The sequence below is a fragment of the Electrophorus electricus genome, chromosome 22 (genome assembly GCF_013358815.1).
Source record: "Electrophorus electricus isolate fEleEle1 chromosome 22, fEleEle1.pri, whole genome shotgun sequence".
Taxonomy (NCBI): domain Eukaryota; kingdom Metazoa; phylum Chordata; class Actinopteri; order Gymnotiformes; family Gymnotidae; genus Electrophorus; species Electrophorus electricus.
Window position 1 is genome coordinate 8,689,764 of NC_049556.1, and position 27,275 is coordinate 8,717,038.

Here is a 27,275-nt window from a genome sequence, read left to right on the forward strand (position 1 = left end):
ACTAAAATCCATGTAGTGTGTGTAAATCGTGTGGGTATGTGGTTTTGGGGAGCAGATCTTTTGATCATAGACTAATGAATGTCTACCAGTGACAAATATGTGATGTACATATAAATATGTAAATAAAACTACATATTTATACAAGTTAATTTTTTTTGCAAAGTTCTCATGTTACAAAAACAAGACAAATACCCAACAAATACTGTAAAAAAATAAACATTTAATTTTTTTTTTTTAAATTTTTTTTTTAAACATGCAGTATTGAAAATATTGTAACCCTGTAATTACACAAGGTCCCTACATGGTACCCTGAGATGGACCATAGGTGACTCTTATACCATGGATGTTCATATAGTTTTGCTCTTGAAAAATCTTCTGTAAAATTGCATTCAAATGCTCACGAAATTTTACACCAACGAAAACATAAAACACTGGATTAAGACAGCAGTGAGAAAAGGCCAGCAGCTGGCAGACGTACAACGCATAGTCGAGATGATGAGTAACATCACATTCTGTGAAAGGCTCAATCTGATGGTAAGTTAAGGACCTCAGGAATATTACAACATTATAAGGGGCCCAACCAACAAAGAACACTGCCACAATACAAAAGATGAGTCTTACAGTCCTGTTTTTCTTGTTTGTTCGAGACTTTAAGATGGTCTGAAGAATTCTTATGTAGCAAAAACTCATAACAGAAAAGGCAACCACAAAGAAAATGTTCTGCTGATAAATTACTATAAAGTATGCTGTTATGTTGTTATACTCACAGTAAAGTTTTTGAGAATCTGCTGGGTCTGGCATGACGCCACTTCGCAATATGGCTGGCAGTGCTGCAAAAATGCTCACCACCCAAGCAATGATGGGAGTGACGGCAAACCCTTGCCCTTTCTCCCAGTCAGAGAGAGGGTGGACCACTGCCATGTAGCGCTGAACAGTCATCAGCATCAGGAACACAATGCTGCTGTAGAATCCAGCAGAGAAGACAAAGTTCACAGTTTTGCATGCTGCATCTCCCAGTGTCCAGCCCCAGATGTAGTAACAGGCCCAAAATGGAAGACCAAAAGTGAACATTAGGTCTGACAGAGCCAAGTTCAGTATGAAGATGTTGGTCAACGATCTGAGGCTCTCATAGAGTCCAAGGATCACAAGCACTAGTATGTTACCAAGGAGACTGAGCAGGACCACAATGCTAAAAAATATGGGAACTGTAATGGATCCAACTTTGACTACAGTTTCCTTGTAACACATTCCATCAGAAATGACACTTTGTGGTTCATCATAATTAAATGTAAGAGATTCAAGGTCCGTGTCTGCCATGCCTTCTGGAGAGTAAAGAGAGGATTTTTATAATATGGCATTGTATAAATAATTTCCATTAAAACTTCAAGATTACATTATTTATAAAATAGAATATTTGATCATCTCCAAAATGAGTAAATACAAACAAAGGAAAAGATTAAAAATACATTAAGTTTTTAATTTTACACACTTAGAGTAGGCTAAAATAGTAGGATTTTTTAATTCAATATTTTAAAACAATTTACATACCCATGAGTGATTCAGTCCATTTAAATTTGAACGCTAAATTTAAAAATGGTTTCTCTCAGCGCTCCTCATTCGGAACACTAATTTACGCCTGTCCCCAGTTTCTTTTATTCTACAGAAATGAAACTAGTTCCTTGGAAACCCTATAATGTCATATAAGGACAGCATGCGTGCATCAGTGCTCATTCACTTTGTGAAGCACAAGAAATCAGTGCTCATTCACTTTGTGAAGTATAACAGTATTAAACAGTGCTGCTTCACTTTAAGTACAAATGATTATGAACACACAATAAATAATTAAAGCAGGAATACATATAAAACTATGTACAAGTATGAACAATGGGGTGAGTGGGGTGGTCAGCAGATCACTGACACTTACCAGCATCTCCTCTCCATCTCTTCCACCCACGGTCTTCCCACGCTGCCGCCACGCAGAAGTGCACCCCGTGAAACCTGCTGTGACCAAACTCTTTAGTTTTAGGTTGGCCACACTGCTTGCAGGCAGTGTTCATGCTCGCATCGCTTCGCGGGGACGGCCTGTCCATCCGCGGCGGCGGCAGCCTCGGCCTCGGCCTCTGCCTTTTTCTTCCAACGCCACGCCGTGGTCCGGGGCACTTTGGGCCCGGCCGGGGCAGTAGGAGTGGCGATGGTGGCAGAAGCCGCGTCGCCTTCCGGACCGGAGCTCGTCGGGGTCTCACTGGGAGGAAGAGGAGGTTGGCCTCAGACGCGCCGAGAAGCCTGCCTGGACGCATCCTGCTGTATGTTAAAGTCAAAGGCAGGGTGCCCGCGAGTCGGACGCTCCGGGAGCTTACTCAGCGCGGGAGGGAGGGGTTCCGGGGCCACCATGGGAGTGCTGGACTGGCCAACGCTCAGGTGCAGAACATCCTGTTCCTGCTTTTTCTTCCTGGCGTTGTACCTGTAACAAAAACAGCAGCAGAGCCCATTAGTACTCAGCCTGTATAGTCCACAGTGCCAAAAAGGTCAATATAAAACCCACTAAACTCACCACTGGGTCAGTGTCCGCTGATTCAACTCAAAAAGTTGAATACGGGTCCGGGTCATGAGGCCGGGGCTGCCGAGGACTACGTCCCTGATGACGCCGTAGTCCCTCATGACGGCAGCCCACCTGTTCACGCTGACGCCGGCGACGGTCTGACCGGCCGGGTGAAGCCGACAAAGCGCCAGGCACACGGCCTCCACCAGGTGGCTGACGCTGGGCCACTGAGCAGGCCCGCTGCCTTGTCCAAGGAAGCAGCTGTGAAGATACAAAAGCACACACAGACAGAATCAATTATTCACACAGCTACAAGTCAAACTCAAGGAAACTCATTGGTTTATGGAGAGCACGCTTACCGCTTCAGACTCTGTTCCAGCTACAATAGAGGTCTTAGAGAGGCTGCTTTTAATCCGTCCCTTAATAAGTCGGTCTCTGTGACGCGCCAGCTAGGCAACGCCGCCCTCGTCACTCTCTGGCAGTTTGTCTCAGAGAGCGACGATGCTGTCTACCCTCTGCTGTGTCGCAAAGGCCTGGTGACGCAGGTCCAGGTTTACTACGTGATGGTAGCTTGGAACACCATCAGGTCCCAGGCTCTCCTAGAAATAAAAGAAAGAAACATACACTTTTGGACTGAAGCACACAAACGTTTACTGCTCTCATATGGTTGAACACCTTTTTTTGGAGTGCTTAGGACTTGTGTTGCACTGTACATGTAAATACAAAGTGAACAGAAAGAACTAGTGTACTTACATCCTCCTCATCCCCACTCAAAGCCCGAGTCTGGGTAGCAACCTGGCCGTCAGGGACGGTTTCCTTGGTCATCCTGGACGCCGAGGACTCGGCTGGGTCGGACCGGGTCCGTGACGAGGTTCCACTGCTGCGCGATGGAGAGGCGGCAGTGGTTCGAGACTGTGCTCGGAACAGGCGGGGTCTGCAAACTCATCAAATCCCATGTCCACGAAGCCCTCGTTCTCCAGCTCCGAAAGGTCTTCATTGCTGATCCCATCTGGAGCGTCTGGATCCCTGCCGAGGTCCTCCTGCAGCACTACGCCGGTCTGAGAGTACAGATACTCCACCCCGATGAGCTCACCTATACAAGTGTTTAATACATCACAAAGGGAAAAAAGGGTTAAGTGTGTGTGTGTGTGTGTGTGTGTGTGTGTGTGTGTGTGTGTGTGTGTGTGTGTGTGTGTGTGTGTGAGAGAGAGAATATGAGAGGGGGGGGGGGGATGATTACCTGTATACTCTCCAGGACTAGTGTAATCCTCAGCCAGCTGGAGCCCAAGGAGTTGCTGGCTCAGCTGGTTGGCGTAGTGCTCCAGCTGGCCGCTGTAGCAGACCCGAGTAGGATCACTTCCCATCCACAGAAGGGGAGGCGGCCCACGAAGAGGCCGTACAGCCGGTGACCGGCCGTGGTGACACCCGCCGCGAACCGTCGCACCAAGTGCCACACGTCCAGCCTGACGACCAGCCGGTCCCACTCGTGGAACAGGCAGCTGCCTTGCCCTTCCCCACGCTGGAACAGCAGTCACGGTCCACGTAGAGGAGCCGAGGAGGGGCCTCTCCGGCTCGCCGGCACCGCTCCATCAGCTTGACGCACATGGGCAGCAGGCCCTCGCCCTCCGCCACCGCGAGGACGCTGACGAGGACCTGCCCAAACTCGTTCCCCACGTTTGTAGCCCATGCCGCCGTGCTGGCAAGTTTCTTGGTCACCTGGAGGAACAAAGGGCACACGACGCACGTCGCACACGTGACAATCAAGCATATCGTAGAGGTTACCGTTCAGCGGCGCACGTGCGTGCACGTTGTGCCCAAGCTTACCTTCTTCGTGGAGTCCATCTTCAAAACGACCCTGGCCTTCGTCTCCTCGAGCCGTGACAGCACGTCCAGCGCGTACACCGTCAGCAGCCATTTTGGAGTGGGCCCCGGCACCATCGGGGGCAGCTGGCGGGTGATTGGTGCTGGGGTCAGTGCCCGGGGTCAGAAACTTCTTGAGCATGGAGAGGTACTCTGAGGACTTGGCCAGCCACTGTTGTCTGTGCCTGACGCACAGGTGCCTGTACAGCGAGGTCACACTGTTCCCCAGAGTGCGACCCCGCATCAGGCAAACGACCTCCTTGTCGCAGGACAGCCTAAAGAACGCCAACACAATCACAGATCAACCAGCAGGTCACATTATTCCATCACAAAATCTCGTGCTCTCTCACTCACTCACTCACACACACACACACATACACAATAAGGCCGACACGGTCGCGGTTTGCTTAGTGAATGAACATTTACAATGAACGCGGTACTACGCTGCGCGTCCGTAATACATGCAATACAGCAACACACACGGTCGATCTGGAGTTGTAAAGCACCACTCCAGATGAGCACATTTCATCAGTCATTTTAATGCCATCTAGCCAGACAGATGATCGGACATCCGGTATTTCGCACATAAACCACCAGGCGAGCGAGCTCGGTCGGTTCTGGCCGCTAATCGGGCCCGTGAAATGTCACTTTTACAGTACATTCCCGAGGTAGGTAGACGATGAATAAAAGCCAGGTAAAGAAAAAGAGCGTAAAACGTCTGAAAAAAACGAATGGAAGGGAAACTTCCTTAGCCGGCGATACTTACCGCACGCCGTGAGAAGCGACAGCAGCGAGACGTGTGACAGTATGACGAGCCGGCAACGGGATAGCAACGGGAGAACCAATGAAAAATCGAGAGCCCTACTGGAACAGGCCAATGGCGCTCTGCTGATTTTGCAGAAGAATTTGAAACAGGCCAATGAGAGGACGCAGGCCTTTTAGAACCATTTGGAACAGATTGGAACATTGGAACCGAAGAATGTGCCGCAACTGTAGAAAATCAGTAACAGAGAGACACAGGTAGACACTTTCAAAGAATGAAAACCAAAACTGCACAGCTGTGACCCGCCAGGACAGGGGACGAACATCCCTGACCTGCTCGCCTTTCAAAACAGCCTAAATTTAGAATGTTAATAGAATCTTTAAAAGAGTGAACTTGAGCAGGCCGCCGCAAGTTTTATGCATGTACTACCAGAACCCCTTGCAGTTATACACAAACAAAACTTTAAAAATATCCAAATATGGTTAACAGCAAGGGCGGATTTAGTGATTCTTGTTTGGTTTAAGTGACCTTGTACGTTTTTCTGTTTCTCTTCCATTCTTTCAGCTGTCTGTGTTTTCTTGCACTCCACACGCTACACCAACAACACCCGGCACGCTGGTTTATATACATAAAGACAAGACGAGGTGCAGGTGTGGCCACAAACATATCCTCCCACTTCACATGGCGGGCCAAACCCCGTGACAGCTCCCAAGTCTTACCTTAAATTAGCTCTTCTTTTTGGAAGCGTGTTATCAGTATGCTTTCAATTAGGTTTTTGTAGTTGGCAGGAACTTGTCATCTCCACAAATTACAAGTTTATACTCAGATCTGTCTGATGGCTGCCGGACTTCGTGCGTGGGACCATGTGTATGATGCTGACGACTTTCCACTTATTTTGGCTCTGTGGAAATAGCCAGTATACACAGTACACTGTATACTGGTCTCCATAGTACTATAGTAGCTTATCCAACATGTGAAAAGGCGAACCATACTACGAGACCACGGGAACGTGTGAAGGTTGCCCCAAATTGGGAAAGATTGTCCACCAATACACCATGAAGACAGCTCTGGTCAAATACTGCAATATTTGCCGCAAGTAAAACGTCATATTTCGTGTACTGGAACAATGATTTTGGTCGCATACTGCACACGGCGTAATGATTTGGGGGCCAACCAGTATGTAGTACATTGTTGACACAAGGCCAGTATGCCCAGCTGTCGTGTGACGCCTCTTCCATGCAAGCACACTTAATGGTGTTTTACACGATTGTTTTAGAGTGCATTGTAGGCTGCTCAAATGGAATCGTGAAAAGTAATATCCAGGATTCACCGTTTATTACACGTTTATTTTGACTGAACATTTGCTAAAATCCTCTTTAAGATAGCCATCTTAATCAAGCTACCTTTCCGAGGGCCACAGTGCTGCGCATTTTAAGGAGCCCCTGTGTCCGCGTAGCTACACACCTTGATTCCTATTGGCTGAGGTCGATGTCAATCAAGCGCTTTACGAAGCCCAGCAAGATTGTTCACCAGCGTAAACTAAGTTGACTGCTCAGGATTCCAAACGAAGTATGTCAAAGTTTTGTTATTGTTGTTGTACTTTCGTATTGTAAAAAAGGGGTTGTTTTAATTTATAGTTTAGTTACTACACAAACTGTATCACATCTAACTTCGTTCCACCTACTTTGTTCGCTCCCCAGCTGTTGACAAACCACAACTATGACTTTGATAGCTAAGCTAAGCTAACTTAGCTAACCTAGTTATGGAGCCTAATATAATATAACTTGTATTTTTTACCGTGGCGTAATATTAGTTGAAGATCCCTCTGTCATATGTCAAAAAACTACAGGCAAGACCAATAGTTATCTGCCCTGTTCCAAGACAAAATAACAAAGAAGAAAGTGAATCAGTCTGAGTAACCTATTTATTCTCGGAGAACAGCGGTTTTACGAAGCAAAGGCTAAGGAATATTTAAACATCGTCTCAGAGTTTCCACACAAGCCCCTCAAAAATAATAGAGTCGCAGGGTTTATTGTTTTAATGCCATGATGTACTCCGTCATTAGCATACACACCTGTTATTCAGGTTATGGTTGCTTCAGTATTAAGTCATGCTTGCGCTTTCGGTTAGTTACACTTTACAGCAAATGTAACTCAATATAGATGTTGGTCTTCCTTTAGCCTGCAGAAGACCGACTATGGCGTCCTGGAGAAATGTTGCCGAGACACGTAGTTAGCCAGCTAGTCAAGCTCCCAGTGAAGGAGAAGAAAGTTAATATTCATATCTGGCGGATAGAGGTTGGCTACACGTTGTACATATGTAAGATTCCCTGTGCCATCAGAGGACCACTAGAGCTTTACATAGGGGTCTGCTTTCTCTCTTCACTCCAGCAGTAACAACACCGTGAGCTGTTCTCAGGGGTCATCAGGTAGGCACCTCCCTTCATTGGTGTTTCGTTGAATTAAGTCCATGACACCTCCATAAGGTTCAACAGTGATAATAAATACACAAATAAAAGCACTGGCCATATATTAATATGAGTGCTGGACTAGTTTAATGCTTTATTCTGAGTGCTGGACTAGGTTACACTTTATTCTTTTAAGCCACTCAGTGTCATGCTGCATATGACATCTTCCATGACTATAATCAAATGTATTATAATGTCATTTAATAGAGTAACATTTTCTTTATTCAGCCTGTATAACAGCTTTATTATGTCTCAGTAAAAGGTCCTCAAGGCAGATGCCAACATTCAACATACAGACAGTATCTCTTTAAATGCATATGGGCATCTAGATAAAACCGAATACTGTCTAACTAAAACCATTTTACAGCTTTGTTATTGACCACAGTGTGTCCACAGCATGTTGCTTCAATACAGCCTACATCTGCCTGTTATGAAATGCAGCAGACTGTGTAGTTTCCATGTTTGGCCATTCATTGAAAGTATTGAAAGACCTACCTAAATATTTATTCAAATTAACAAGATACAGTATATATTTTTAGTTGAAAAGAATGAATGGATTTGGTGAATAAATGCCATAAGGGAATTATGAACAATGTGAATATATTAATTGCTATTATGGATTTTCTTTAGTGCTGTCCACAAAACAATGTATAGCCTACAGTTCATACATCTACACACTATATATATAGTTTTATAAAACATTTTATGTACATAGTATCTGATTCATATACAAAATGATGGAAAATTAAATTTATGTCCTGTTTCTTATCAGGCAAGAGAAATATTTAGTAAAACGTAGTAAAACAGACAACATATTATTGTTGCTATCCAACTTTACTATAATCAAAGTTATCTGAATACTGCACAAATGTATAAAAAGAGATCATATTCACTCAGTGACAATACAATACACTTTTTTTTTTTTTTACATGGAATCTGACACTTTTCTGGCAGTATTATTTAACTCCCTATCACAGTTTAGTACATGGACCCCTGAGACTGAACTAAGGTGATTCTTCCTCGATTATTGTCCATGTATTTTTGCCTTCGAACTATCTTCTGTAGAATCATCTTCAAATGATTTCTGAATTTTACGCCAATAAAAGCATAAAGCACTGGATTAAGACAGCAGTGAGAAAAGGCCAGCAGCTGGCAGACGTACAACGCATAGTCGAGATGATCAGTAACATCACATTCTGTAAAAGGCTCAATCTGATGGTAAGTTAAGGACCTCAGGAATATTACAACATTATAAGGGGCCCAACCAACAAAGAATATCACAACAATACAAAAAATTAATCTTACAGTCCTGTGTCTCTTGCTTGCTCGTGACTTGAAGACAGTCTGAAGAATTCTTATATAGCAAAAACTCAAAACTAAAAATGCACCCACAAAAGAAACGTTCTGTTGATATATAACTGCTAAGTGTATTGTAGTGCTGTTATGCATACAGTGAAGTATTTGAGAATCTGCTTCAGAAAAGACTTCATTTTGCAGTGAGGCCGGCAATGCTGCTAAAATGCTCATAACCCAAGCAATGATAGGAATAACAGCAAACCCTTGCCCTCTTTCCCAGTCAGAGAGAGGGTGGACCACTGCCATGTAGCGCTGAACAGTCATCAGCATCAGGAACACAATGCTGCTGTAGAATCCAGCAGAGAAGACAAAGTTCACAGCTTTGCATGCTGCATCTCCCAGCGTCCAGCCCCAGATGTAGTAACAGGCCCAAAATGGAAGACCAAAAGTGAACATTAGGTCTGACAGAGCCAAGTTCAGTATGAAGATGTTGGTCAACGATCTGAGGCTCTCATAGAGTCCAAGGATCACAAGCACTAGTATGTTACCAAGGAGACTGAGCAGGACCACAATGCTAAAAAATATGGGAACTGTAATGGATCCAACTTTAACTACAGTTTCCTTGTAACACATTTCATCAGGTGGTATTTCACTTGAATACTGTTCATCACTTAGGTCCAGTTCACTGTCTGCAGAGCAAAGAGATGATGGGTAGACAGAGAAAGAACATATTTTTATTCAGCCTGGTCTCAGATTACTTTTACAATGCAATATTTGATAAAATATTTTAAAAAGGAACTTGTAGTTCTGAAGGAAAAAAACATGATTACCCACAATCAAATGCTTTAAATTTTTACATTTTTACATCTAATGACAGAATGTGCAGTTACCACTCTTGAGGCAGTATTAAAATGGCTGTACATACCCATTCTAAATATCCCTCTACTTTGTCACAGACCACGGAAAATTATCTCTGAAATTCATATTTGAAAAGAAAAAGTTTAAAATAATATAGATTTTTCTCAGCAAACTCACCAGGAGAACTTTGCGGTGCGTTTTTATCCTGTGTTGTGTGTGCTGAAGTTATATTGGTCCCTCCCCTACCTTAGCCCTTTTCTCACGTTCACACAAAAGGAAGCTCAGCATGCAGAATAGTTTTTTGTCTTTATAAAATGGAGAACAGCCTTGATAACAAAGACAAATATAGTCACCAGCAACAATTCCCAGGTTCAAGCATGTTTCTACTTTTGTTTGTATTTTGGCGGTTGACATGATGGTGCCTCACAGTGACGCTCACCACTTTCTTTCTTTGTTTTGATGGTTTGCATCTCAGAGGTCTCTTTCAAACATCTCAGAGGTCGTTCATTTGGTAAAAAAATGTACCAAAATCTTCTGGTCACATCAAAGTCCATAACTGATTATTCCTGGTAAGTTGTATGAGAATTGTGGCAGAAATTAGGCAGAAATCCTAGGATTAGTTGCAAGTGGTAGGCTTTTCATATTATGTGAATTATTTCAAAAGATGAAATGCTGACAAAGAAATTGACCCACTATGGATTTATTCTGCAGGTTTCCAGGAATGAGAGGAAAAAAATAATTTTGTCTCTGTGACACTGATCCAAAATAGCGCTGTTGCAAAATTTCAAGTGTGATGTAGAAATCTAATTCATTTTTACAAGAATCACCACTTTAGCATCCCCAAGGCCAGTTTTGACCAAATTAGGAAATGTCTTCAGAATGCGATGTTGTAAATATGTTCCAAATTTAGTCACAGTCTACACCTTTGAGATTTTAGCTTGTTAAGTTTAGAAAAGCCATTTGACTCGGGTAAAGCAGCCATAAAATACTGTCAAAAAGTCAAAATCTTTATGGAAAGTTGCTTCATTTCAGACTCTTACAATTATTTTAAGACTGACCTGGAGCCCATTCGGTGAAAATCCTAGGGCTATATTGAAAATCAGCAATAGCAGAAAGATGGTAAGATTTCTGTAAACACTTGCAGTTGCAAAGTTATTGAGTCAACCAGTGGTTCCTGAGACAATTATGTCCAAATTATAGCACACCTTATTGACAAACTCCACTTTGGTCAGCTACTTCAAAGACAATCGATATTAGAATTAAGGGTTAGTCTTTTAAAAAATGGTGTTCAGAAGATACAACTTTAAGTAAATAAAGCTGTCCCCCTGGACTATTGCTTTATGTATGACAGCTGTATTATTTTGCTAATTACTTGGATTCTTGTGAATATTTTTGATACAAATTTTGTGCGGATCAGGTTAAAACCCTATGTTACAATGAGCACATCTCACATAGAATGAAACTGAGGTGACCTCTCAATCAATCAAATTAAGCTCAACAAATCAGTTATATCCAGCAACTTTGCTCAACTAGGTGTGGGAGGGCTGTCAAGTTTTCAGAACATGGGAAAGTGCAGAAAAGGTGTGGAAATGAAACTACAAATTCCACAGAAAAGGTGTGCAAATGGAATGTACAATCCCACAGCAGATATTGACAAAGTTTAGATGGGGGTGTCATATTTTTTGCTTTTCTAAAGCTAAAATGGTAGGTGTCGGATATGGATTAAACAGTTTTGTAGCTCTCACTCACATCTGAATCCAGTAAAGATCAACAAAAACTGCTAAGATGCTAACTAATGTTAGCTCACTTGGCACAGAGTTGTTAGCAAGAAAGAATATTAACCATAACTTGGCAAATTATGGTTTAACTTCAAGTCAGATAGATGTGGACCATTTGAGACTGTGCATATACACCACATAAAAGAAACTAGTAACGTTGGTTGCATGACAGAGACGTTCTAACATACAATATACTCCCAAGTATCCCAAACCCATAGGTGCTCTCAGTGTATCTGTCCAAAATAGGGGGGTTAGCCAAGGGTCAGTTGCCAGTAAATATGTGTTTTTCAGTGAGATCCTCTTAAAGTGTATCTGCATCATTGGCTCACATTGGTTCACTGATGAAATCCAAAACTAAGGCTGTGGCCCATTGTAGGCTTCTTGGCCAGCAGAATTCTTAGGAAATAGAATCACAGGAACTGAGCACTGCACCAGTCAATGCTCCAATCCAGCTGAAGGCAGCTGTGAATGTGCAAATGAGCTATGACTCTGAAATCACACGTAACGAAGATACTCACCTTTGAACATCCACAAACTCCCTGCATCTACCAAGATGGCACTGGTGTGGAAGATGCAGTCATGTGCCTTCTGAACAGGACTGGCTGCACTATGAGGTTTTTTGTTTTTTTTTTATTTCTCCAGTGCATTCAGTGCCATTCAGCCTGCTCTTTTGAGCAAGCGGGTGCAGGTGTACAACTTCAGGGCTTTTTTGGAGCAGTGCTTCTGAGTGCTGAAGCACGTAGAGCATGAGAACATGTGACAGAGACCGTCACTTTGTAAGGTATGATGGGTGCTCTGGGCTGTGTGCCAGAAAGCTGATTCTCTGGGCTGGCGGTCAAGGCACCTGCTTATCACCTGCAAGACCTGGGTTTGAGACCAGGTGTAGTTGCATTTGCTACATGGATGAATCTGGGTCTGACAGATGTCATAAGAATTCTGCCTACCCGATTGAGTAGTGCCATGGGTAAAGTTGTATGGTGGAGGGATTTGGGGCTTTGTTCCAGTTAAGGTTTTGTTAATGTTACAGCACACAAAGACATATTAGACAATTACATGCTTCCAACTTTGTAACAAGTTTGTGGAGGGTCATATTACTATTCCAGGATCAGTGTGCCCCTGTGCACAAAGTGAAGCCCATAAAGACGTGGTTTGTCAAGTTTGTTGTGGAGGAACAAGTGGAATGGATGGCCACACGTTTTGGCCAAATACAGAAAAGGTTAGCTAGTACAGCAAAGCAAGCAAGCAGTTGGCTTTCAGAGTTGCTGGTGCTAGACTGTAAAAAGGTTTATGAAGTTTTTTGTGAACAGTTTTGCTTGAAGCAGTTAAAACCGATATATTGTCACATGTCCCCGTGTGTCAATATAGGAAGATCATTTAGAGGGCCACACAAACAAAATTTTACCTGGGACTTGTAATAACGCTCTGTTTCACAAAGGTCTGTTTTTGTTGCACCTCCGTTCAGACAATCAGTTGCCCCTGCGTGTGATGCAAAAACATTGAAAAACGGTCATTTTACAATATTTGTGTCAAATGGCCCCCTTTCTCCTCCATCGAGTGTAGAGGAGAAGACAAAGCCCTGGATACTGGCCACTTCACGTGATGAGAGTTATCGTAGAGGGGAAGGGCTCCACTTCAGAGAAACCAGGCTGTCTCCGTGACATCAATATTAATGGGTGGGCGGAATGTTGATCACCAAAAACCAATGGGGTACCCTAATTCAGGAAAACCATAAGGGACCCAATTTGGGCTTGCTGCTTGCTTTAAAATATTCAGAACAATTAAGCTATTAAAACCAACTATTCAGCATGACCAGAGGAACAGTTATTTTTGTTTGAAACTTCACTGCGGACACTTTCCTTATTTCTCCAAGTTACTTTTATTAGGTACCAGAAATGGTGTCGATGAGGATGCTTTAGTTATAGCTAATAATGGTTGATGTGTTAACTCAGTGTCTGTAGTCTCTGAGTACAGTAGTGTACAGAAATAGTGTAGTTTACAGAGGTGTAAATTATCAGAGTAATGGCAGTATGGAATTTTTTAATGTATATAGGAGTGTGTGTGTGTGTGTGGCCAAAGTCAGTGAAATGTATTTATATAGTACTTTATACAGCTGTTACAGCTGTTATCACAAAGCAGCTTTACACGTGTCCAAGTTCAGGCCCCCAGTGACCAAAGGCACTGAATGACAGTGGCGAGGGAAACTCCCTAGAGCATGAGGAAGAACCCTTGAGAGGAACCAAGACTCAAAGGGGGGGGGGGGCATCCTCCTCTGGCCGTAGAAGTGTGTGTGTGTGTGTGTGTGTGTGTGTGTGTGTGTGTGTGTAAGTTGTGCCCTTATATATGTATTGCCTCTGCTGAGTGTGATTCTCTTGACTTGGCAGACCACAGATGACCTCTTGACCTGGTTGCTTAGGAGCACGTCGGATCATGGCGACTGCTACAATGGCTGGGGAGGGGCAGCTCCAAAGGATTATCAGAGATCTGCATGGTACAGTTTGTGTGTGTGTGTGTGTGTGTGTGTGTGTGTGCGCCATCACTGGAGTGGTCTAGGACTGCAGGAGAAGCTCACCTGCTTGTCATGTGTAGACCATCATACAAAATGCAGCAGTGGATGAATGTCATTAGGTTTACAAGTAAAGCCCGATTACCTACCTACACTTTGTAGGTTTTACCTACAAAGTGTCATTTCTCTTTGGTTCCCGTCACAAAATGAAGCATCTGTTTTACTGCACAGCAATCAGGAAACAGAATGAGTAGCACATGTTGTGAATATTATGTATATCCTGCTTTTCGAGGACTGTATTTCTGCATTCCAACATGCAATTAGTAATGTAGTGAACACTATATTATGAAACTATATTATGAAGCTGCTAAAATTGTCATAATTGTGAAGATGGCTGTTTGTTTGTTTGTTTGTTTGTTGATGGACCAGTGTTATGCCTTAAAATGTTTAAACTATCAACAACTAGTCAAAGCTTTTTAATTTATGAGGGTATCGGTATATAGTAACTGTTTAATTTTTGGTAGCACAGAAGCAAAAGCACAGAATATGTGTAAGGAGTCTACAGATTGTTTGACTTGTGGGCAGAATTAGAATTTCATAATGGCTCTTTCTTACATATTAATCCAAATTAAGTATTTAAATGTATGTGTGGCAAGCATGTATTTGTACACATGGGTGTGTGTGGGTGTGCTTGAATGTGTAGCGCAAAAAGAAGGAAACTAAGTATACTTAGGGATGAAAGAGAAAGGTAGAGAGAGAGAGAGAGAGAGCAAGCACCAGACTAACTCACTTGCAGTAGTGCTACCTTTTCTGGCCGGGGTGGCTGACGAGACAGTGCAGGCTTTACTGCAGAATGCAGACTTGGAGCAGCAGGGTTACGCCTCCTGTTACAGGGTCAGAGTTCACCCCTCACTGTCATCTTTGACGGATAACGGGCATGTGCAGGGATGCTAAAGGAAGGAGAAGGCTGAAAATGGCCGAGAGCCGAGAGCTTGGGTGCTTGGGGAGTTAGAAGGTCCTTGGCTAACAGTGGGATGCAGAGAGAGATGATGGAGAGATCATCTGGGCATTGGCGAGCAGATGGGACAGACAGTTTTTGAGGCAGGTTTAAAGCTCATATAAGCATGATATTAAAACATGTTGGTTCCCACACAGGTCTTCTCACTCATAAAGTAACAAGTGTATAAGCTATATGTCCACCTCAAGCATCTGTATATAACTAAAACATGTATCTCGTTCCATTTGATGAAGATAATAAATACTAAAATAAGGAGAAGAGTCTTGATGTTTTCCTTTACTGGAATAGGACAAGGCCCCGCCTGCAATACGCCTGAGCACAGTGGATCAGCATGCATGAGTGTTTTACTCTGTGTCCATTACTATTGGTCTTAAACTACACATTTTGTTTTTTTTGTTGTTTTTTTTGTAGTTATGACGGTGTCTGCATCGTGCCCTTAGTTCCCGTTTAAAATTTTGAACTTTACTGCGCCCAACAGATGCTGTGGCAGAACTCACTAAAGAAAAGGAGAATGGAGAACCAGTTACAGATGACAGTCCAAACCTGCACAAGTTCTCTTACAAACTAGAGTACCTGCTACAGGTTAGGATTCACTTCTATTGCATGCACACACATAAAGTGTACTAAAGAAGACAGTGTCGTCATATCCGTGGCGGGAATGAACAGTGAACATCTGTCATGCTGACCAATAAATGCAGCATTTTCATTATAATGCTGAATTCTATTTGCAGAAGGGTCACACTACGAAATGTGGTTTTTGATTATTTACTTATGTATTTGTTATTTGTTTGTATTTGTTAGCACACCAGAGTACAACTTAACTGAAATGCTGTCGTTATTAAAAAACCTAATCTTGCTGAACCAGTTTACTGTTATGAATTCATCATGCTTCTGAAGTTCACACGTTGGTACCACAGCACAACCTTACTGATTCTCACAGTTTGACCAGAAGGAGAAGGCTTCATTTCTGGGCACAAGGAAAGATTACTGGGACTATTTTCATGACTGCCTGGTCAAAGTCAAAGGAGCTAATGATGGTATTCGTTTCGTCAAATCCGTTCCTGAGGTAGGATATATTCACCCAGGCACCCAAACGCTGCTAGCAGATTACATAAATGTTTGCATATGTGTTTTCTTCATCCTGTCCCAAAATACCTTCATTATGGTTTCTAGTTGTTAGGCCCCTTTAGAAAAGCATTGTAACTTCAAACACAGAGTAAAAAAGGTTGGTCTGTAAACGCCTTTGTTAAAGTTCCGTATTTGTTAGTTCTGTTTCTGATACATAGCACCAGGTGAAATAATTGTTTGTACAAAGCATTTGTCTTTCCTTTGTACACACACAAAGTGAGAAGTGTTTTGTTTTTAAATACCAAGTTCTCACGTGAAAAGCTGCTTCAGGAAACAGATCTCACAATACGAAGAAATGATTGTCACTTTGCCCGGTTAAATTCCTGCCAAAGGCTCTCCTTACATCCTAATGCTGATCAAAGAAACAGTTACAAAACCTGCTAGAGAAATACAGTTGTGTGTGTTGTGTGTGTGTGTGTGTGTACAGTCATGGCCAGACTGACACAAATTTTGGTTTTCACAACGTTTACTACCTCAGTTTATTTAGATCCTTTTGTCAGATGTTTATATGGTACAAGTACAATTATAAGCATTTCGTACATTTTAAAACTTTTTATTGACAAATACATCCAGTTTATGCAAAGACTTAATATTTACAGTGTTGACCCTTCCTTTTTAAGACTTCTGCAATTTGCATTGGCATGCTGGATATCAGCTTCTGGGCAAAATTTTGCCTAAGAACACTGCCATGAATAAGTCAAGATTCAGTCAACATCAGTCAGGATTTTGCCCAGAAGCTGATATCCAGTATGCCAAGACGAAAGTCTCTTGTTAAGTTTGTGTAAGTCTCTACCTTGTTTTCATGCATGGAAATTCTGGCCTCTCTCAACAAATGACATTTCCCTAATTTGGCCATCTGTGGGTTTTCTACGACTTATTTTTAAGTGAACATTCATGCAGATAATGCCTTCCTATTACTTCTTTGTTTGTTTATGTTTACAGTGTTCATTGTTTATAAAATATATAACCTCATTACTTCAGTGCTTTAATAATTTAGTTTGAGCAATTTAGCAACTTAACAATTTACCAGACGAAGGATTTTGTCATGGACTTTACACGACAAAATCAGCAACTGACTTAATCAGCTCCTTGAACTTATAGCACTTCTAATTGTGCTTCATTGCTTTCATTAGATACAGCTGCTTAGGTCATTTTTAGTGGATAGTATGAGAAGAATAATCCATGTGCAGTAAGACATCCTGCGAAGTCCGGCTTGGGTGCTGAGAGTATGTCTTTCTCATGTCCACTCAGCTGAAGACGTCGCTGGGGAAAGGCCGGGCATTCATACGCTACTCTCTGGTGCACCAGCGTCTAGCTGACACACTTCAGCAGTGCCTCATTAACAAGAAGGTCACCAGGTAGCTACACACTTCTCTGTTAGGGTTCTACTCAAAAGTTAGTATGTACATGTTTGGTCCAGCTGTCTCTCTCAGATTTTCTTTTGGGGTTTCCCATCAAAAGCATCTCAGTATCAAGGATCTTAGTTTTGATGTCTAAGGACTATTGGACTCAATTGGTTAAGGTTCAAGACCAGGAGTTAGAGGACTATTGGTTCATAGGTGAAGGCAGTAATGATAAACATAGTAACCGTGGGCTGCTCTGCACTTCATCATAACTGTCTGCCTTAGACTGTGCCACTTAACCCGCAGTGTCTGCAACACTGGGAAATGGGGTCATGGCACCCCTGAAGATCCTCAACACTGATTAATGGGGCGATTTAAATAAAGATGGAGATGCGTTTTGTCTGAACAGAGGACAGAGCTAAATGACAATAATGGGTTAATTTCATGCATTACCACCTGTGTTCAGAGAGGCCAAGGGAAGAGTGGTGTTCTTTAGTCTATTGTTCCATGTTCCTGTAAATTCCTTCATATGGTTGTACTTCTTTAAATTTGCTTCCGTTTTATAAACGCGAGCCTGAGTGAAACTTGAACTTTTCTTTGGCATTGCAGAATAATAGATGATTATGTGCATTTATGAGTGCATTTATGGATGTGGTTCTTACGGTTCTCCTGGAAGTGTCTATTTAGACCAGGTATTACATGAAGTTAATATGTATTTGTATTTTATATTTCTAATTACGGTTTTTGGTCTTGGGGTGACCCCGTAAGGCACTTGTTGGTGTTTGAACCCTTCTGTAGAGTTTGGTAATTATTTGGAAGATAATTGATAAAACAGAGAAGTAGTTTAGTTGTAGCAGATTAGATTGAATAATATTGCCTAAATAGAACTATGCAGAACTGTGGTATGATAGTGTTAAGCAGCAGGAGGGAGAGTATCTAATTGAATGTGTGCTTTATCTGTAGTGACTGGTATTATTCTCGGAGTCCCTTCCTGAAGCCTCATCTCAGCATGGACATTATTAATTATCTCTATGAGCTCAACGAAGTCCAGTTTGACCTGGCCTCCAGGGGTCACGACCTTGATTCAGCCTGGCCCACCTTTGCAAGGTAGCCAAATTTTGGGGGGGGGGGTGTCAACATTTTCGTTTCATGCAGGATTCTCATTTTTCTTTGTTTTGTCCTGTTTCTGTGAGCATTACGATCACAAAAGTGTGTGTGTGTGTGTGCGCGCGTGTGTACCAGCGTGTGTGTCAGTAAGTGTAAAGATGTGGGAATACATGTGTTTTGTTATGAGACGAATCATGAATTTAATCATGAATTTTTGGGGGGGGTAAGGATATAACCGTTGTCTTCCCTACTCCTGCCCCACGCCCCCCAGGAGGACTCTGGGTATGACAAACTCTCCCAGCAGCATGTGGAAACCACCCAGTCGTAGCACCAGTGTCAACAGCCTGGCCAGCACATACTCGCAGGTGATGAGCTTTGCTCTTATATATGCTGCAATTAAAAGGCAAAATATCCAGTCATGGTAAAGAGATAAAGGCAATGTTTAGCTTTTGATGTATCCAATTTTTTATTTATTTTTATTTTTTTTTGCCCCTCATGACGGTCATACTCAGTGCGTCATGCTTCATGTCCAGCAGATGGCAGTAGTTACCAAAAGCTAATTCCAACCTCAGACGCTCCCATTATTTCTTTAGGCATCGTTTGGAGAACTGCCTGTAATGGCATGCCCCTAGTTTTGTTCGTCTTAACCAAATATGCATGTGTAGACATGCTAAAGCAAAGGGTGAAAATCTTACTACTGCAGTCAAAATTAAAATTGAAGGGGTCCAAGTTTCCATTGATTTAGACCTGATATGATCATTTTTGCATTTGAAGCCATGATATGATAGTGATGGAGAAGATGAGTGTGATGATCGAAGGATCTAATGCTTGTCATCCCCCCCCCCACACACACACACCATTCTCGTGTCTCTCCTCTCACTACCATAGCAGCCCTCCGAGTTTCCTTGCAGTCCAGATTTTGGGCAGGGCTTCCTGGGAGACCTTGCTGAGCCTCTGTCTGAGTCTGCCCTCAGCACTGTGGATGAGCTGCGCCTGGAGCTGGACCAGTCCGAAATGAAGCAGCGAGATCTCATTGAGCACGTCCAGGAACTTGGGGGAGAGGCCATAGAGCTCCGTGGAGTGGTGGCTGAACTCCAGAGGCAACTGGACATCGCACTTGCAGCCCAGGCTAACCACCAGGAGCTCCAGCACAAGCTGGAGGCACTGGGGCAGAGGGAATGGGTCCTATCCCAAGAGCTGGATACCCTGAGGGGTCGCGAGGGCATCAAGGAGGCTGTGCACCGTGAACTTCAGGAAAAGCTGGCCACGGCAGAGAGGAAAAATGAGGAGCTGAGAGCTAAACTGGATGGGGTGCTTGAGCAGAAAGGGGAGAGGGTGGCCAGCCATTTCAACTCAGCCGTGAAGATCCACGAGCTACTGGATGGACTGAAGGAAGCGGAGAAAGGGAGGATGGAAGCGCTAGCAGATGGAGAAGAGAGGAAGAGGCAGGCCGAACAACTGACCGAGGAGCTTGGAATGAAGGAGCAGGCCCTGAGGAATGGAGAGGCGAAAATGGTTGCTTTAATGGAGAAGGGGGAAAAGCTGACAAAGCAGACAGAAGACCAACGTAACGTCATAGATAAAATCCAAGCGATGCTAGTGGTGAGAGAGAAGGAAGCCAACGATCTTCAGAAACAGCTGCAGGACCTTCAGCATTCGCTGGAGGCGATGGAGAAACTGACCGCAGAGGATAAGAAGCGGACATCAGAGGAGAGAGATGAACTGCAGAAAAAGATTAGCTCTGTAAAAGGAAGTCTGGAAGGGCAACTGCAAAGCTTAAAGTCGCAACTCAAGACCAAAGAAACTGAACATCTCTCAAACGCCAAGAGGATCCAGCACCTGGAGGCTGACGCCGAGAGGCTGAGAGGAGAAAGACAGGGCCTGAGCAGGAATATGGTACAGCTGGAGACCACCATAAAAGACAATGCCAAACAGATTGAAGAATACAAGGAGCAGTGTACCAAACTCACAGAGCTGAAGAACAACCTCCTTCAAACAGCCAAGAGGAACGAGGAGACCAAAAAGGAGCTGGTGGAAAGCAAGGCCGCTATGGAGTGTGAGCTGGCCGGGCTGAGGGCATCGGAGAAGCAGCTGAAAGGCCAGCTAAGTGATGCTAAAGTGACAGTGAATGAACGGGAACAACGGATGCGGGAGGAGAACCGCAGCCTGGATGAGCAGCTCCAAAAGGCAAACATGCGGGACAGCAAGTCTGAGGTTGTAGTCAGTAAACTGGAGCAGGAGAACAGAAAGCTCCGGGAGGAGCAGGCCACCATCCAGGGTGCTCTCGAAGCCAAGCAGGAAGAGCTACGCGGCATTATGGGCCAGATGGCCGATGTGGAGAAAAGCCTGGGTGTGGCAAAATGCACCGAGGCAAACCTCACCTTGCAGCTGAAGGAGCGAGATTCCCAGCTGGAGGACAGAGAGAAGCAGTGTGAGGAACTCCAGGGGAGAGTGGAGGAACTTGAAGCCCAGCAGAGAGAGCTGGAGTTGGGGAAAGTGCAGGCAGAGAGAGCCTTTGAGAAGCAGAGGGAGATGATGGAAAGTCTGGAGGTCCAGAGGAGAGCTGTGGAGAAAGTCCAGCTGGAGTCGAGTGCTTGCCATGCAAAGGAAGCCCAAGAGATGGCCTCAAAAGCCACTCTACTAGAGGAGCAGTTGGGGTGGAATATGCAGGAGGTGTCCAGGCTCCAGGAGGAAGTGGTGGACTTGAAGGCCAAATTACACAGTGCTGTGGAGGAGAAGGTGAAGGTCCAGGCCAGGCTGGATGTCTCCGATGCATCTTGTGCTGAACTGCGAACCCTGACAGAACAACTGAAGAAGCAAGCTGAGGAGCTGAACCGGTCCCACGTGAGCGAACTGCTGCAGTCCAAAGAGTGCATGGAGAAGGTATCGTCTGAACTGGACACCTTGAGGTCCACTGGGACCAAAACAATGGCACAGCTCAGTGCAGCTCAGAAACAGGTAGCCGTGCTCAAGACCCAAAACCAGCAAATAATGCTAGAGAGCGCCGAGACCCGAGAGGAGCTCCACGGAGCGAACATGGAAATGGCAGAGTTGGGAATGACCGTCTGCCGGCTGAACATGGAGCGGGAGGAGGCTTCCAAATGCTGGACAACTGAGGTCACTCGGATCCAGGAGCTGAACGAGCAGGGCAGACGGCAGATAGACCTCCTGAATGCCAGCGTTGTGGCACTGCGGCAGGAGAGTGCCAGTCTGCAAGAGGAACTTCAGCAGACGCAGCAGCTCCCAGAAACAGTGCTGGAGCTGAAGGAGCTTCTGGATAAAGCCGAGAGGGAGAAGGAGGTTGTGAGGGAAGAAGTCACAGCAGTGAGGTTTCAGATGAGCACGGAAAATATGGCACATCAGAACCAGGTGAAGGTATGGGGAGCTTCACCCTCACAAAATGTTCAAAGCTACTGCAATCCCTTTTTGCTCTTTTGGACTAACTTTACTATTGAATACTGTTCTTGATTCTGTTGTTTTGTGCTTTTGTATTTTATGTTCACCAAAAAATCATCTGTTTTTTGCCTATGCAGAGTTTGTCTGAAGAGCTCGAGGGTTTAAAAACGCAGCTGAGCACAGAAAGAGAGAAGACATCGAGCCTACAGGCTAAAATGGCGGAGCTGGAGGTGTGTGGCGGGTTTAGCTGCATTCAGTCTGTTCAAGTAACCTGATTAGGTCTTTGCATCTGTAGTTTGTTAATGTTATAAAGGGTGAATTGCTTTTAAAGATGCTACCTTTTCCACATGCCTGATTTTAGCCACGGTGGTATTTAAGTAAGGCCCCTCCAAGTTTGAAAATGCAGATAGAGAAATCGCCTTGCCATGTCCTCCTTCAAACCGACCAGAAGGCAGCATTGGTTGAATATGTTTTGGGAACAAAACAGACCCTATGTAATGTTGTGTTGCTGTCCCAGGCTCCAGACCTTTGGATTTGCAATGGCAGAAGGTGTTGCCACACAAAGCCAGTGATTAACCATGTACATTAGATTACATCCGGGCATTTGTGGGACTATATGATTGTTCTGCTCGTTCACACATACTGTATAGCCTTGTAGCATTCTTCCCTTGTATTTAAACAAGTTTGCTTGAATACAGTAGATAAAGGTGTGACAGCATCACGGGTATCTTGCATCTTATGAGCCATCAGTTAATTGTTACCTTGTAATGAATATGCATTACCACTTGGCAATTAAGCGCCGATTTAAGTCGTCTAATATGCAGGAAGTTAGAATGGTGAACATCTCATAGTGCTGCTCGGGCGTGTGAAAGACCAGGCGATAGGGTGGATGCTGAGGAGCAGAGGTTAATTGTGTAGTGGCAGGGAATGATTGAGCTCTCATTAGCTGTGTGCTGACGCGCTTCATGTATTTTTCTGAACAAATGTGGCTGTAATTATTCCCCATTATAACTCTTTCTCAGTTATAGGTGCCTTGCGAGATACAAAAAGGGCACGTGTCACTGCCTTTGTACGTCCTGCTGATAGCATATCATTTGGACTCTTCTGCTGGGTTTGAGGACGAAAAGCGCGCAGACAAAGAAATAAGAAAGTGATGCATGTTAATGAGGTGATGGCTAATCCTTCACAACATTATTGTAATCCATGATAATCCATGATTGAGCGGCGACAGTGCACCATGGAAAATACCTGGAACATTTTAAGACAAACTCAGAAAGGTCGTCTAAAGGCATTAGATTCAGCATTAGATTCTGGTTTAAATAGACCGTTTGGAAAACCCTGAAGCTATGTAGCTCTCATTGTTCTGTCTGTATTGTTTTGTGCATAAACTATTTGTCAATGCCTTCTGTCACTCCTATCTAAAATCACCTGTTAATCCAGTAATGTCAGTGTTTGCAAAATATTACACCAGTAGTAGGATCTCTGTTTCTCTCTCTCTCTCTCTCTCTCTCATATATATATATATATATAGTGCTATAAGATAGCCTTGAATTATGGCTGTGTTTCTGCAGGGAGTGAACTCAGAGTGCTCTCGTCTGATGGAGGAGAAAGACTCTCAAATCACCAAGGCTGAGAGCCTGATTCATGAAGGAGAGAATGAAATACAGGAATTGAGACAGAGTGTGATAAGGTAACACACACTACACACGCACACCCTCTCCCTCATACACACAAGCGCACACTCCTTCTTCCCAAATCCCCTCCCAAATCGGCTCAAACATGTCCAAACGGATACACACAGAGAGGGCGAGTGGACGACAAAGAGGACGAGCTGGAAAGAACGCAGAGCCGGAAGCCCGGCTCGTTGTGGCTAGCTCCAGGCCACGGTGACGGGCGCCTAATTAGACCCTGCAGCAGGACACTGGTAATGGACTCTCAAGCGGGATGCAGTCACAAGTATTTTTGCGCCGTCTCAAACCACTGAGTCTCGGCGAAATGATTCAAAGGGATTGGATGTGTTCTGCAAAGGGCTACCAAACGCGCACATATGTGAGCTCGAGAAAGAGATCCAGTGGAGTGTAGCTCCCTGCTGCACTGATGCCATGTCTGCACACTGACGTGTAGTTCGCGCTAAAGCTTTTCCCCTACTATGGACATTGTGCGTGTGCTGCACACCTCCTTCCTTCTGCCATGTATTCGTTCCTGTCCGGTTCTCCTCTTCTGTGTTTTTCAACCCTCTCCATCTCCTTCTCCCTTTCTTGCCTGTTCTCCTTTTCTCTCCATATGTCGCCGCACCTTCCCTCACTTGCTCTTCCTCGTCGTCTTCCTCACTCCATTCATTACCATCCCTTTCTCTCCGTTCGCCCCCCCCCCCCAAGTACTGAGGAGGCTCTGGCTGTGGCGCAGAGGGAGAGGAAGGAGCTGGTGGAGGACCTGGAGAAGGTTCAATCAGACGCTCAGGCTCGGGAGTTCAAAATGGCTGCAGAGATCGAGGATCTTGGCTGCATCAAGAGCATCCTGGAGGAGAGACTCATCGAGCTCATCCGGTAAGGCTCTTCCACACCCTGCAACACGCTACTCCTCCACGGCCAAGACAGCCGGCCCAGACAGCTGTTGAAGACCTAGGATTTGTTTTTGTTTGGCTTCTGTAGTGTTCGTTACATTTGTTCTGATCTTCAGGGACCTGCCTTCGGTCCCTACGCAGGGTTTGCACAGTTTATTTGAGCCTCCAGTTGATCACTGCTGTCTATCAAAAAGAAGGTGTTTAGCAATGCCCCAGCGCACTATCCGGCTGTTCTGGAAACCGGATCCGCAAAGTCGTCTTAATTTATCGCAGTTGCACAGTCAGACTGAGTAACCTGGAACCCCACCTGTTCAACATCACTACGTAGACATACTCATCAGATATGCTCCTCTAACTAGCTACGGTCCTGCCAGGTAAAAAGGATTTGACCTGGAGAGGCTGTATTTTGGCAGAGTGAATAATAGAAACTATGTATTTAGAGGTTTGTATGTTCAGTCAGAAACTTGGGTTGTACTGGAACACTGCTCAGTGGCATAGCAGCTCCAGCTGTTACTGATGGTGTAGCAGTGACGTAGGCGTGAGGATCCGGAGGGATGATCTGATAAGGGGCTTCACACTGCGCTCGTTGCTCGGCCCGGCACCTGGGCGCGTTGCTCGCGTCCTTTGTCAGTCCGAGCCGGGGAGCGAGAGGCGTTTCGTTTGAGACGAAGCTCAGAATAAATCGCGGTCGCACCAGGGCACACCAAACGGCTGAGGTGGTTCTCCACGACCACGCCGCTTGTCTTTGCACGCGGGGAAAGCGGCAGCACCAAAACGGGGCCAGCAGAGAACGCCCTGTGTCTCGTGGCGCTGTGGAATCGGTGCACACTGCACGCCTGGCACTGTGCGCGCACGGAAACCACCCCGAATAAGCCAGCGCGGGTCCTTGATTCTTTATCCTATTGCTCTTTCACAGATGGTCTAGGGAAGAGGAAGATGACAATGAGATGTTATAGAGGAAATGGCAGATAATGGAGGGCGAAGAAAGTAGGGAGAATGGATTGCGAACGAAAAGAAAAGATGGGCCGAGATTGAAATGTATTCTAGACATATTCTCCTCTTTCCCTTTTGTCTCTCTCTGCCATCTCAAAACTCCCGAATGCATTCTGTTCCTAAAAGACTGCAGCGTCATAGTTTCTGCTCTGTTAAGACGTGTTGCGTCGTTTGAATGGGATATGGTCATGTCGAGCGTAAAACTTATTTCATTCTCAAAATGTTACAACCGTATTCTTGTGTTTGTGTTATCTTTTAAACAGTGGTCCTCAGCCCTCGTTAATGGTGTTGAGGCTGACATGAGTCAGAACACATCAGGCTTAATTTAAAGAGACAATGGCTCAAAAATGTTTCCCTGACTTAACTCACCGCAGCATGCGGCTCTCTGTAATTGCATATTCTAGGGAACCAGCACGTCATTAATCAAACAAAGAGCAGTACGTTTATTGCGCAATCTCTGTTGTTTATGGGCCAAGGTGCAGATGTTTAGCACTGAGGTTTTTTTGTTTTTTTTCCCCTCTTTAAATGCCAGTGCACCTTTTCGAACACATGAAAGGTTTTTTTGATTTGTAGACCGGGCCAGACTGATCACATTATGTGGGTGCAAACTACAGCTACAACAGTGATCGCACGTTCCAGTGATGGAAAAGTGGGAGGGGCTGGGGTGGCCTCAAAACCAATAAAATGAAAAGTGGGAAGGGTTTGGGTTGACTTAAAACCAATTACTGCACAGTGCCTCTGCCCATGTTGTACACACTTCCCTTGTTCAGTTATAACATGTCTTTGATTATTGTTCATCCTCAACTCCCTCTGCCTCGCATGGTTGCCCCGCTAAACTGTCTAAATTTTACAGTTTATGCTCTCCATTGTAGAGATAATTCATTGGCAACGTGGCCTTGCCGGTAGCGGGTTGGTTCTCCTCGCCTCCTTCCCAGCTGATGGGAAGCTAAATTGAGGTCAGCGGAGATAATTGGGCAGTGCGGAATTTGGCTGCAGCGGCATGTGTAGGTCAGAACCAGATTACTCACGCTCGCGCCGCATGGGATGGGCGCTCCGGTGTCACCGACGAAGTTTGCTTTGCCTTTGTAATGGAGGGGCATGGGCTCATAAGGACTGTTCCTGGAGCTGTAGGTCAGACGGGCTGGAAGTGGCATGGCCGTACGCCATTCATAAGGACTGTTCCTGGAGCTGTAGGTCAGACAGGCTCCATTTGTAGCACAGTTAGAAATGAAAGAATGGTTCCGTGTTGAAAAGTTAGAAAATGCCATAAATAGTCTAGTTTTTTACAGTTTACTTGCGCAAATCTTTGACCATAAAAAACACCCTCATTTAAAAAGGGTCAAACACTTGAACAAAAAGCAAAGCAAGGGAAAAACTGAAACCTAGGTAACCTTGGTTTAGTAACCCTTGTTATCAAGATCTCATCAAGAACTGAAATGACCCAGGGAAGACATTTGAGAGTCCTTACGAGTCCACAAACAGGAGTCAGGTGCAGGCGATAATGAGAAGTCGGTGCCAGGGTGGAGCCAGAGCAGGACCGATCAGGTCAACAAGTGTGGAGCCCTCCATGGAGAGAATCTAGGACAGACTTTGTACCTTGGTTGCTGTTAGACTCGTTCCACTTTAAAGCCCAGGTGTCGAGTTCCAGACCCAAAGGGCTGGA

The 27,275-nt window shown here is 44.5% G+C and overlaps 3 protein-coding genes across 13 annotated transcripts in view; 1 reads left to right on the plus strand and 2 right to left on the minus strand.

Annotated features, from left to right (window-relative positions):
• Positions 1–243: 243 nt before the first annotated feature.
• On the minus strand, positions 244–5,214 carry LOC113589309 (chemokine XC receptor 1-like). 2 transcript variants are annotated; one of them, XM_035521156.1, is made up of 8 exons: positions 5,166–5,214; positions 4,364–4,674; positions 3,780–4,255; positions 3,293–3,632; positions 2,899–3,138; positions 2,552–2,800; positions 1,925–2,461; positions 244–1,319 (listed from the first exon to the last, which is right to left on the minus strand). In XM_035521156.1, exons 7-8 carry the CDS (start codon positions 2,295–2,297, stop codon positions 298–300), a joined length of 1,395 nt encoding a protein of 464 aa, XP_035377049.1. In that variant the 5' UTR covers positions 2,298–2,461; positions 2,552–2,800; positions 2,899–3,138; positions 3,293–3,632; positions 3,780–4,255; positions 4,364–4,674; positions 5,166–5,214; the 3' UTR covers positions 244–297. The 2 variants fall into 2 exon arrangements, with proteins under 2 accessions (XP_035377049.1, XP_035377048.1); XM_035521155.1 differs by having other exon boundaries at positions 244–1,322.
• A 1,455-nt stretch (positions 5,215–6,669) lies between these two features.
• fyco1a (FYVE and coiled-coil domain autophagy adaptor 1a) overlaps positions 6,670–27,275 on the plus strand; it is a 28,938-nt gene continuing 8,332 nt past the window's right edge. For 3 of the 10 annotated variants that reach the window (XM_035521297.1, XM_035521306.1, XM_035521307.1), the window contains exons 1-12: positions 6,675–6,731; positions 7,343–7,590; positions 13,943–14,049; positions 15,561–15,664; positions 16,023–16,148; positions 17,462–17,568; positions 18,517–18,660; positions 18,932–19,025; positions 19,549–22,035; positions 22,194–22,286; positions 23,628–23,746; positions 24,435–24,602. In XM_035521297.1, coding sequence (XP_035377190.1) covers positions 13,989–14,049; positions 15,561–15,664; positions 16,023–16,148; positions 17,462–17,568; positions 18,517–18,660; positions 18,932–19,025; positions 19,549–22,035; positions 22,194–22,286; positions 23,628–23,746; positions 24,435–24,602 — 3,503 coding nt within the window. In that variant the 5' untranslated portion in view covers positions 6,675–6,731; positions 7,343–7,590; positions 13,943–13,988. Of the gene's footprint in view, positions 6,732–7,342; positions 7,591–13,121; positions 13,235–13,942; positions 14,050–15,560; positions 15,665–16,022; positions 16,149–17,461; positions 17,569–18,516; positions 18,661–18,931; positions 19,026–19,548; positions 22,036–22,193; positions 22,287–23,627; positions 23,747–24,434; positions 24,603–27,275 lie in introns of those variants that run through there. The other 7 variants (XM_035521298.1, XM_035521299.1, XM_035521305.1 and 4 more) reach the window with 7 other exon arrangements.
• On the minus strand, positions 8,608–9,645 carry xcr1a.1 (chemokine (C motif) receptor 1a, duplicate 1; the record flags this gene model as incomplete). The annotated part of the gene is made up of 1 exon (XM_035521743.1): positions 8,608–9,645. A coding segment is annotated over one exon (1,038 nt), but the record flags the coding sequence as incomplete, so codon positions are not given.

Bases quoted from the DNA above. Each gene is read 5' to 3' on its own strand.
- LOC113589309 (XM_035521155.1), bottom strand. From the start codon at position 2,297: ATGCGTCCAGGCAGGCTTCTCGGCGCGTCTGAGGCCAACCTCCTCTTC. The intron at 1,323-1,924 runs GTAAGTGTCAGT...TTTACTCTCCAG, and splicing joins GAGATGGAGAGGAGATGCTG to AAGGCATGGCAGACACGGAC.